Below are 12,508 nucleotides of genomic sequence, written 5' to 3'. Positions count from 1 at the left end.
AACTGACTAGATGGATCTCATCTGCTTAGGTGCGGTATCGTTTGTATGGAGAATGGGAAAAGGAAGATGAGCGGATTCCAATGATTTTGGCTGCAAGACAGACAGCAAAGGTTTTTAAGTCTGCTTATTGAGACATGAACTTTTTCATAAGTGTAACCTGTTGGTGCTATGTCATCTCACCTTACTATAATTCTACAGTTGGACACCAGAAGAATCCTAAAACGACTTGCGAAGGAAAATTTAAAGCAGCTTGGTAGGATGGTGGCAAAACTAGCTCATGCCAACCCAATGACAGTGCTTCGAACAATTGTACTGCAGGTATTTCTTTTTCTGCATTAGATTTTCATAATGTTTTGTGGGTCTATTTCTTCTAGAACAACACCATGTTCTGGGACCTTGTTATATGTTACAGATTGAGGCATACCGGGATATGATCACTCCAGTTGTAGATGCATTCAAGTATTTGACACAGGTTTGTATCTTCTTAATTGATTGCTAATTTTCTTCCTTCATTTTTCATTTTGGAAAAGATTCTGGTATTCTTGTTTTACCATATTAAATTTTAATCAGGCTGTGTGTGATCAGTGATGTTATTTGGAAATAAAAATGACTTCATCAATCAGCTTTGTTCATGAAATATCAACATCTTCACGAGTAGTTCCATAATGCCTATTAAGGTTCTTGAATGTTAACCCCCTTATGAATATAAAGGTCCATTAGACATCTAGCTTGTGGATTGTAAAGTTTCAGTTGTAGGAACTAAGTTTTGTTTAAAGTTTCATAACCATAGGAATATAGGATAGGTGGAATAGGAATTATGATGTTTTCATTTGATCTGAAGTTTCTAATGGCAACTTTGTAATTTCGGTGAGCTATACCTGTAGTGCCCGTTTGGCAAGTCTTTTTGAGAAGATCTTCTCGTAGCTCTGACAGTCAATAGACGCATTGAGCTTTTGACATAAGATCTGGGCAGCCCGAAGACCGTTTGGCAGACGCGTGTCTTTCCGTGCGTCACTTTGGGTCTTTCCGTGCGAGATTAAAATGTGAAAGACGCGAGAAGCTTCATTTGGAGATTCCCGAAATCAGCCCAAAATGGGCTTCATGCGTCTTTTCGGCGCCGCGTCTTTTGGCGGCTAGATCTTCCGCGTGCCAAACGGGAATAGACCGATTTTCGGTCTTCCCGGCTTGTAAACAACCAAAAGACCACGCAAAAAAGACGCGCCAAACGGTGCCAAAGTTAATTGAAAGTGGTGAAAATTTTCTGTGTTTCTTCTCAATATTAACCTTTGTTCCCTATTTTTCTCTTGTTTTTTTCTTCTATATCATCTTTCTTCTCTCCTATTTCTTTATTTCACATGTAATATAGATGTTCTAATTAGCAAGTTTCTCCCTTCTCCTCTCTCTCTTTCTCTCTCTCTTCAATTTGCTTGGTTTTAACTTGTTCATTTTCTTCTTGGAGCATTTTTTTTTTTAATTTTTGTGCATGGTCAATTCAAATCCCTCTCAAATGTGTGTGTGTGTGTGCGCAAAAATTACAATACGCTGCACAATGAGACCATGTTCAGCAAACAGACTAATCTATAACTATAATTAGATACACAAAGATTCCCATGATCAAAGACAGATCTACAAGGGTCATTTTTCAAACTGCTATGATTTGCTGCCAATGAATGAATTTTCCCCCATATATACTCGATGACAGTATCCTCTGAATTGTATTTGTCGTAATAAATTCATGCATTTCGTCTAATCCAATTTGACCAAATTAATGTCGAAGGCATCACTTCCCAAATAACCTTTCTTTTCTTGCTCAAGTCCCACACCTGTCAACTCCATAAGAGAGCTTTCAAATTTGATGGAAAACAGAACTGCACCCCCATAGCACCTGATACCCTGTTTCATAGCTGCTTGTGAATTTGCAATGTATAAAAAGATGATCTACTGATTCTGACTCCACCCCACACATTTTGCATATTCTGTCTTCTATCCCCATACCTCTTCTATTTAAGTTGTCCACCATTGGCATGTTTCCAGTGTGGTAGTCAATAAGAAAAAGGCCACTTTCATAGGAGCTGCAGTTTTCCAAATTCTTTCCATTGGAAATCTGACTCTCTTTCAGATAGAGGCTTATAAAATGATTTCACTGAAACTGACCAGAACTTTCCCATCTCTATGGTCTTCTGTTTCTGCCTTCTCTTGAAGGTTTAACTGCATTTATTCTTTGCATCAGATCCGCCCACCACCTAATCTACTAAATATTTAAACCCTTCTAAAAATGGGGTTCCACTCACCTGACTCTTCTTGATGAAAAAATCTTCTTTAAGAGGTTGTTTTCCACCCCATATGTCCTGCCAAAATATCATTCCAGAGCCATCACCAACTTCAAATCTTATTCCTTTTCTGAATTCTTCCAAGAATTTCTGAATGCCTGTCCATAGTGCACGCTCGTAGGTTGCATTTGTTTCTGGAGGGTCCCAATTATTGTTGTCATTCCATATTTAGCCGAAATTATTCTCCTCCACAGATTATATATCCTAGGATTCATGGTTTTTATTCAACAAAATCCATTGCCTAGTCTCCCATTTAGTGCACATTCGTAGGTTGCATTTGTTTCTGGAGGGTCCCAATTATTGTTGTCATTCTATATTTAGCCAAAATTATTCTCCTCCACAGATTATATATCCTAGGATTCATGGTTTTTATTCAACAAAATCCATTGCCTAGGCTCCCATTTAGGCAACTAGGTGACAAGCCACTCCCCTGTTGGCTAGCCTTGCCTTGGCGCCTTGAAAGCAAGCCCACTTGGAATTTGTGCAATTGCAACAAAATATTATGCTGGTAGAAGAGTATACAGCAAGATTTTATCGCTCGAAGTTCTATTTCAAATCTTAATTGCCTCAATCCCGAAATTGTTGAAGATTTGGGTGCATGAACAATGGAGCAGTGATGAGTATAAAGTTTTGTTCTGGAAAACCTATATTGATTCAACCGGACAAGCTAGAAGTCAGATTTTCTTTGTAAAAATTGTTTGAGAATCTTGATTGCTTAAGTGCTGAACTGTGAAAGCTTCATAGAATGATATTGTTGAAATTGATTTTGGTTCCATGCTGCTTGAGAAGATTTTGCCAAATGGATTGGCAGGGGTGGGGGAATGGGTGAAGGTGTATGGGGCTCATATTTCTCTTGCTATGGATGTTTCAGTGTCATTACATTATTTCCTTTATCAGGATCAAGGACTATTTAATTAATAAAAAAGAAGTGAATACAGATTACAACCATGGTCGAGTCAACAAACCATCCCTGTACAATCATGGCCAAATCAATAGATCATCTCTGTTCTTTCAAGAAGGCCATACTTGTACAATGCTTTTTGTACCATCATCAATCTCAATGCTTTTTGGGGTAAGACTGAACCGGCCAGAGGCCTGGGTCACGGTTCAACTGGTCCAACTGACCCGTCCAGTCTGGTTTTCTAAACACTGTATCTGATAATATTTTACTTCCTGGCACCATTTCCTTGATGGATTTTGTGGTGTCTTAGTTGACTTTTTTTAGTATCAAGTTTTGATTGTTTTTTTTTTTTTTTGTGAGTCCCTACAGCGAAATTGGTCTCTTGGTTTCTTGTCTCTAAATGGAATTTATTTGCTGGACTGCAGCAATAGATCTGAGTGCTTCTGTTATATCCATTTTCATATTAAGTGAAATGAGTTTATAGATTTTCATTCTGAGTGTTCTTCAATTGATGGTTATGAAACATTACAGATAAAATTCTTATTTTCTGCCATGCAATTCTTTTTTTTTTCCCGTAACTATTCTATTTTATTCTACTTGATGCTGGAGTGGCAATGATATTTTTCTTCACTGGTTGTATTCAGATTTAAGAATATTTTTGAGTGTTAGGTTGTTTCCTTTTATAGTGGGTTTACCACTTAGTTGATGCTTTCTTCTTTACTTGTCTAATTGTTTGTTTCTTTGCTTCTCTCTGAAGTTTTTTTTAATTGCTTGTTGCATGGTATCTTTGCAAGTTTTTTTTCCCTATTTTTGCTTCCAAAGTTATTTTTTATAATTTTCAATGCATTTCTGATTGTAAGTTGTGATTGTTGCTTTTGGTTGCTATATGTCCTTTTGTCTGAGTAGATAAATTTTTTTATGCAGCTTGAGTATGATGTCTTGGAGTATGTTGTGATTGAGCGGTTGGCACAAGGGGGCCGTGAAAAGCTAAAGGAAGATGGCCTTAATTTGTCTGACTGGCTTCAATCTTTGGCTTCCTTTTGGGGCCACTTGTATGTATTTTTTATCTCGTTTATGTTTACCATTTATATGATATCTGATGTGCAGTGCAAGATGGTTGTACATAATAATCATTGCCTTTTTTTATTTCTTTTTCTATGATTCCCCAACCCTAAATGAATGAATGATCTACTGCCTGATACATACTCAACCATGGTTTTGAAGGGCTATGAGGTGAGGTAGTAAGGCATACACCTTGAGGCAAGGCAGGCCAAATCACCTTGCTTCTATGGCTTCAAATGCACTGTAAGAGTTTTACGGTCAATTTGTATTGGCTGTATGCTTCATTGCCTGACCTCTTATTTTATATAGACACATGCTTTAATCGGCAGCCATGCCAAAGATGATAGGACATTAGGTATGGACTTTTATGGGCAAATGTATTGTTGGCTCATCAAGTGGGAATGCAGTTAGAAAAAAAGTAATATGATCCTAGGATTTGTAACATCGTGTCTAATATTTTGTTGAGAGTTGAAACAGAAGAGGTTTAGGTGAGAACTGAAGAAAATGGAGTTCTATGCAAAATACAAATATATAAACAAAGTCAATATCTTGTGCATTTTTTTTCATTTATTTATATATAAAGAAAGCCAATGATTGTGATCCATTTTGAGGTGGGGATTATTCCTCCAATTCTTGCATGTGTAATATTGATATCAAAACAATGTAACCATGCTTCCTTCAGGAATAAATTAAATTCATTTTTTATTTGGTCAGAAACCTACTCTTAGACTAAGTTGTAAACTTGGTTTCTACTCTAAGTGAGTCAAAGTGAAGAAATGATTGTGTTGCAAGAGAGACTGGAATAGGCACCATCTGCCCCCTACTCCAGCCTTTAATTAATTAAGGGAAGAGCAGTGTATGACCAAAATGTCCATACTACAGTACACATTTAGTTTCTAAATGTGTACATGAGAGATGATGTCAATATTTAACAGGCAGTGAATGTTTGTTCTTTGTTTCACTTTGCGAAGTGTTATTGACCCATCAATATTTTATATGTATACTCTCTTTGAAGTTTATAGTTCTGTCAAAATTTAACTGATCTTTGTGCACTGTGTTTCTTATGGTAGTTTAGCCTGATGGTTATGGAGTATATTTGTTAATAGAGAAATGGAGGGGATAGGTGGAAGGGGGTCAGCCTAATTTAATTGGGGAGCCTGGCACTCATTTTATATGTAATCATTCTTTCTTTAAAATTGATGAAAATTGTCATAATTATGAGTAAATAAAGTTATACCTGTAATATACAAGTAACCATGCAGATAACATTATCTTCTATGAGTTAATACCACAGTGATGATAGGGGTTGGTGACCTTTCACAATATTTATTAGAGGAATGTGCGGTGACTATGGGGTGCCATGTGGGAGAATTTCCATTTACATAGCTCGGTCTTCCAATTGGTTCGAAGGCTTCTGCACCCTCTACTTGGCAGCCGGTTATGGATAGAATTAATTAGAAGTTGGCGGGGTGGAAAAAGGAATTATTTATCATTTGGTGGAAGAATTACTCTTATCAAGATTGTTCTTTCTAATCTTCCCATTTATTACTTATCCTTCCTCAAGATTCCAGCTTCATTGGCAGAGTCAGTTGAGAATGCAAAGGGAATTCTTATGGAATTTGAAAGTGTGAAAGTGAAAGGATGAAGGCTTGGGCATTCAAAGGGTAAGGTTGTTCAACAAATGCTTATTGGGGAAGTGGTTGTGGAGATTTGGGAACGAGAGGGAGGCTTTATGGAGAAGAGTGGTTGCTTGTAAGTATGGTGCGGTGAGCTTTGGGTGGGATTCTAAGGAGGTAGCATCTTCTTATGGTGTGTGTTTGGAAGGGAATTATGAACTTTTATTCGACATTTTTAAATTTTGTTTCTTTTAAAGTTGGGAGTGGGATGAGTATTATGTTTTTGACAGAAGATTGGATAGTGGTTGGTAAGCTGTGTGATATTTACCCAAGACTCCACAGGTTGAGTGCGAAAAGTATCTCACTTCCTCAATTGTATGAAGTTGGACAAGGTGCTGTGATTTGGCGTTCCATCTTCAGAAGACCGTTACTTGATAGAGAATTTGGAGGAGTGTTTGAACTTTTATTGAAACTACATGCAGTTGAAATGGAGGTAGATGGGTTGGATGCAAGATGGTGGGAGGCTAGAAGGAATGACATCTTCTTGGTTAAATCGTATTACAAAGCGATGGCAAGGAATCAGGGCAAGAAATCTGAAATTAAGGGAGCTTTCGGGGAGTCTGGTTCCTCAAAGGGTTGAAGCTTTTGCTTGGTTGGTTTCATTAGACAGCATTCTTAATCAAGACCATCTCAGAAGTAAAGGGATTCAGATACCTAGCAGGTGCCATCTTTGTGAAGCTGATGCAGAGGACGTGCTTGATCTTGTTTTGGTTGCTGCTTTACAAAGTTTATTTGTGGATTTTTCTTCAGTCTTTTTAGAGTTGAGCTTTGGGTACCTAGATCTCCCAAAGAATCTTTGAAGGTCAGTCGAAGTAAGGAAGTGATTTGTACAGTTGCTGGGAAGAGGATCTTGGATTGGATTCTGATTCTACCAGATTTTGCATGGTCTCTAAAGAGTCATTTGGTTGCAGGTTTTGGCTGTCCCTTGATTTGGAATCTGAGGAACGCTGTAATGTTTTCTGTTTCTTATTTTTTATCTGTTTCTTTCTTGTTTTAGTTGGGTGATTTCTCATCACCTCATCGCTTGTAATTTTATGAAAATTTTAATGAGATTCCTTTCTATTTATTATAAAAAAACCATAGTGTGGCTTTTTGCACATGTTTTGTTGCTGCTTTTAGGATCTAATGTACTTACCATTCCTTTCCTTTCCTCCCCCCATCCTTTGAATTGCCCATTAAAATTTTCACAAGAAAACCAACTAAAATTTATGGATGGGATTAATAGTGTACACAAATACTTTGGACAGAAATGCATACTATATAATTATACTTTCAAACATTTGCTGAAGCTATTGGTGCATCCTTTGCAGGTGTAAGAAGTACCCTTCAATGGAGTTAAGGGGTCTTTTCCAATATCTTGTGAATCAGTTGGCAAAGGGGAAGGGAATTGAGCTTGTTCTTTTGCAGGTCTTGTTATTTTTTCGCCTTTTCCTTTTACATTTGAGGGGTCTGCTACTTATAACATATTGTTTTAGAAGCTTCATGGATTCTGAGTTGTGTCTGAAACAGGAGCTCATTCAACAAATGGCCAATGTCCAATACACAGAAAACATGACAGAGGAACAATTGGATGCAATGGCAGGGAGTGAGACACTGCGGTATCATGCTACTTCTTTTGGAACAACAAAAAACAACAAGGTGCATGCTGGTAACTTATATTGTGCATGAAAATGGTACTCAAAATGCAATTGTGGAACAAACAAGCACTACTTTATATCTTGACATAGATATTGATGCAGGAGCTGAATAGTCAAAATTGGAGTTTTGTGAAATTTTATGTATTTCTGTATTTTTCGATACTGGGGATAATTTTGCCATTTTACAATTTTTCTGTAGGGTCCAATAATAGGGGTTGATTGTCTATTTATAGTTTGTTTATGTTTCAAATTTTAGAGTCATTGCATAAGTAGGATTAGAGTTATTGAGTCTTCTTTGAATTGAAATAGAATATGATAGCTTAGTTTGAGTCCTACTAGGATTGAATCTAACAGTTTGACTCCTAGGATTATTATGAGTTTAGAGTCTATTAGAGTCTATAAATATGTATGGAGTATGGACGTCTTACACAAAGAGCAATGAAGTTTATTGAGTTTTTCTTCAGCTTATGCTAATTATGGTGAGCGTTTCGCATACCCTAGAGTGATTCTAGGCACCCTGTAAATGATTCTGAGTACTTTCTCTCTTCTTTCTCTCCCTACTTTCTATCTTAGTCCTTCAAGAGGCCATTACAGCCATCAACAGCCATAAATTTTTGATCAAAGAAGACCATTCAACATTTTCTAAGGACTAGAATTGAGCTGGTCCTACATCAGTTTGGTACCAGAGCTAATGATTTATTCACTATGTTCTCACAAAGTGACTGATTCTATAGGCATAGGGTATCTTCTAAACAATCGTACAGGTCTAGAATCAATGATGATTGGATTTTTGAACCATATGAAGGGTCTTTGGTTGACTTATTTGAGAAGATGGTGGAAGCAAACAGATCTAATAATGTTGACTATGAGAGTAAGATTTTCAAACATGTTAGTAGAGAAAGGGAAATACCATATTTCAAAGGAGATAACAATCCACAAACATTCTTTGATTGGGTTGCTGAACTAGAAGAATATTTTGATTGGCATGATATGTTTGACAAACAAAGGATTAGATTTGCATGGATGAAGCTGAAGGGTCATGCTAAAGTATGGTGGAGAACTCTTGAGCAGTGACTAGAAAACACTCAAAATAGAGGTGATAATCCTATTAGTATCAGTGTTTTAAAAGGCGTGGGAGGCAGGCGAGGCGCTCCCAAAACGCCTTGAGGCGTATGCCAAAGGCGCTGACACCTCTAAGGCATACGCCTTGGGTGCAAGAGGCGTATGCCTCGTGCTTTTTTCTTGAGGCGTGCTAGAGGCGTATGCCTCATGCACATTTGATATAAAAAGGCAAAAAAAGAAAAAGAAAAAGGAAAGGAAAAGAAAAAGAAAGAGAAGTAAAAAAGAGAAAAGGAAAGATAAGAAAAGGGAAGGGAAGAAAAGATAAGGCGTATGCCTCAAGAAAGCTCGCTTCGCTCGCTCGCCTCCGCTTCGACAAGACCCCCTCCCCCCCCCTTCAACTAATGTTATGCATCTTTATTCTTCTTAATATAAAAATATTTTTTATTAAAATAAAGAAAAAATGAGATCCCCCCTTCCTTTTCATCCTCCTCCTAACCCCCCTTCTCTTAATGAGGCTTATGCTTCCTTGTGATCGGGAGGCTTACGCCTCTTGCATTCTGAACTATGGCTCATGCCTCTAGGTAGTGGAACGCCTCGCGCCACATCTCCGCGTTTTAAAACATTGATTAGTACATGGGCAGAGACGAAGAGGTTTTTGCAAGAAAAGTACATCCCATTAGGATTGAGTCTAACAGTTTTGACTCCTAGGATTATTATGAGTTTAGAGTCTATAAATATGTATGGACGTTTTGCACAAAGGGCAATGAAGTTTATCGAGTTTTCTTCAGCTTATGCTAATTATGGTGAATGATTCACATACCCTGGAGTGATTCTAGGCACCCCGTGAGTGATTCTGGGTATTTTCTCTCATTTTTCTCCCTATTTTCTTTCTTATTCTTTCAAGAAGCCATCAACAGCCATAAATTTCTGATCAAAGAAGACCATTCAACATTGTCTAAGGAGTAGAATTGAGCTGGTCCTTCATCAGATATGGGTATTTTCTCTCTTCTTTTTCTCCCTATTTTCTTCCTTATTCTTTCAAGAAGCCATTACAGCCATCAACAGCCATAAATTTCTGATCAAAGAAGACCATTCAACATTCTCTAAGGAGTAGCATTGAGCTGGTCCTACATCAGATATGGGCTGTCAAGACACAATCGTCTCCAAACTTAACAAACAAGGAAAAGTGTAGTTTGTACATATATGCACTTTTGTGCATATAGTCTGTTTCAGGTTTCATTAGCTATCCTTGAAATGCCATGATATATTCTGTGATTGGTGGTGAGTTGGCATTTGAGTAGCCATACTTATTTGCTGAATAAGTTGTTGGATGTGATGCATTTTCTCTTGTTTATATCATCTAGAATCAGATATGGTATTGACAGAGGCAAATAAATGGTGTTTTAAGGTAGGGTAGGAAGAATTGAATGTTAAGCTGGGAAATTGGGTTTGAAAAAGTTCCATCTTTTATTTTTCCTTTTCTTTTCTTGTTCTTGCTTTTGGACAAGTGGCAAGTGAACTAGGTTTGCCAACTTTTGGAGATCCTCAGATCCTTCATATAATGCATGCATCTCATAAGACTGAGCCATTTCTTTATGCTCAAATGGGTATTTTTGATGATTAGGATCATGCATGTTGCCATGCTTTTAGGCTGTCAAAGTGTCTTTGAAATACTCCACTGTGAAAAAGGTTTTATAATTTATGTTGCTTTTGAATTAATAGTTGTAGAGATAAGAAATTGTCTGGATGAAATAGATTTGCTAGCATATAGCCTAGTTAGATGGATAACATCACGGTTTATTTTGCATTTCATTAAAATAGCATTTTCTGAAGGGCTGGGCATGGGTGCTCATCACTATGTTTAATGCAAGTTCTTTAGAATACAGATTTCTTTATATATTTAATTGCAATATGTATGAGCATATCTGTTGGCATGCCAGCCAATAAGCATCAGAAAATTAACTATTTAGTGCTTCTGCAGGCTTTGATAAAATCCACAAATAGGCTGAGGGACTCATTACTTCCAAAGGAGGAACCTAAGTTGGCAATCCCTCTTTTGTTGCTCATAGCCCAACATCGTTCTGTGTAAGCCGATAAAGCTTTTCTTTCATTCTTGTTTCTATTTTCCTTATAAAGATATATGCACACAGACACACAGGCACCCTAATTTTGTTGTTGAGACGGGGAAGTTGAAAACTGTTGACTGCCATTCTAGTGAAAATACAGTATAAGCAGTGTGTTGAAATTGTGCATAATTGTTCTATGCCTTTCAGGGTCATCATGAAATCAGATTCACCGTATATTAAGATGATTAGTGAGCAGTTTGATCGTTGCCATGGAACCCTTCTTCAGTATGTGGAATTCCTTTGTAGTGCACTATCACCAGCTACAGCCTATGCTCAGCTAATCCCCACTCTTGATGATCTTGTCCACAAATACCATCTTGAACCTGAGGTATATGCATTTATTTCTTTCTTTTCTCATTCCTTTTCCTCTTTTCCCCCCTTATTTTTCATAATGTTTTAAGTTTTTTATGGATACTAGCAAATGTGCACGTGCTTTGCATGTGACAATTTTAGATGGCGATGATGATGATAATGATAGTAGTAATGTATGTCTAAATTTTTTCATATTTTTTTTGTGTATAAAAATAATTCTGATTACATTTATTTTTTGTTTAATATGATGAATATATAATATTAGAGATGTGCCCAAGTATTTTCTACAAAAGTATTTTTTCATAAATATTTTATTTTTTTATAATTTAAATTTATTATTATTAAATTATGATATTGAGGGTTGACAAATTTGACCTGGAAGGTGGAATTGTTGACCTGCAACTAAACAGGAAAAGAATTTCATTTTTCGGTCAGTTTTAATTTTTTTTATTTTGTTTTCATTATCAATAAAAAAATATTGTTTATCACACATTTTTTCTTTAGTATGTTTAATATTAAATATTAGGGATGTGCCAAAATTAGAGAGGGACCAAATTCAAAGAAAGGGGTTATCTTATTTAATTAATAGTAGTATCGATATATATATATATATATATATATATATATATATATATATATATATATAGATTATAGTTATTTTTGTTGAAATACTATTTTTCTTTCGTTATAAATAGTATAATAAGATATACTATATATATTGCGGGTCATATAAATACTACATAAACATTTTTTACAATTATTATTACACTTGCATGTGGTGGATAGATGGCTAGCTTTTAAGTTTTTAAAATAAATGATCAGGGGTGAAGTCTCTTAACTCACATTTTCTTTAAAATACATGTGTGTTAAAGTAATATATACATTAAAGAGGCAGAAATAAATGCAAAAGATGGATTAATTGTAACAAGACAATGCATAGAAGTAAGAATTCTTGGGTTCAAAGTCTCATCACAACCATTTAGTTTCTATTCATGTTGTGTCCCGGACGGTTTCATAAAACCTGGACTGGTTCATCGGCTAAACCTGATGGTTAGCTGGTTTTTCATGAATTTCAGGTATGACCGAACTGGTCAAAGGCTGGGGTCACAGTTCAACCGGTCCGACTGGACGGTCCAGTCCGGTTTTCTGAACAACGGTTCTAACATTTTGTGGCATTAATACATCTTCTCTGGTTGTGTTAGAGATTAGTTAACTAAATATATATAGATAGTTAACAAGCTTTTGGACACAAACCTAAGCTAGGAGATGACAAGGCAACTAATCCGGATTTTATGAAAACAACAATTTAAGATTTATTATGAATTTCTGATGAGGTTAATTATTTAATAGGGTCATTTACTAGCACGCCCCATATAGTTTCATGGATTTACTTAAACCTATC

The 12,508-nt window shown here is 36.4% G+C and overlaps 1 protein-coding gene across 2 annotated transcripts in view; it reads left to right on the top strand.

Annotated features, from left to right (window-relative positions):
* Positions 1-12,508, top strand: part of THO2 — a 78,897-nt gene that overhangs the window by 39,131 nt on the left and 27,258 nt on the right. For both annotated transcript variants that reach the window (XM_010272907.2, XM_010272906.3), the window contains exons 16-23: positions 30-110; positions 199-318; positions 413-472; positions 4,156-4,283; positions 7,280-7,376; positions 7,479-7,607; positions 10,650-10,753; positions 10,942-11,122. In XM_010272907.2, the coding sequence (XP_010271209.1) occupies positions 30-110; positions 199-318; positions 413-472; positions 4,156-4,283; positions 7,280-7,376; positions 7,479-7,607; positions 10,650-10,753; positions 10,942-11,122 (900 nt within the window). The remainder of the gene's footprint in view (positions 1-29; positions 111-198; positions 319-412; positions 473-4,155; positions 4,284-7,279; positions 7,377-7,478; positions 7,608-10,649; positions 10,754-10,941; positions 11,123-12,508) is intronic.

Source organism: Nelumbo nucifera, chromosome 4 (genome assembly GCF_055504915.1).
Source record: "Nelumbo nucifera cultivar China Antique chromosome 4, China Antique-T2T, whole genome shotgun sequence".
NCBI lineage: Eukaryota > Viridiplantae > Streptophyta > Magnoliopsida > Proteales > Nelumbonaceae > Nelumbo > Nelumbo nucifera.
The sequence above is the reverse complement of the archived record's forward strand: the minus strand, read 5'-3'. Positions and strand labels throughout refer to the sequence as shown.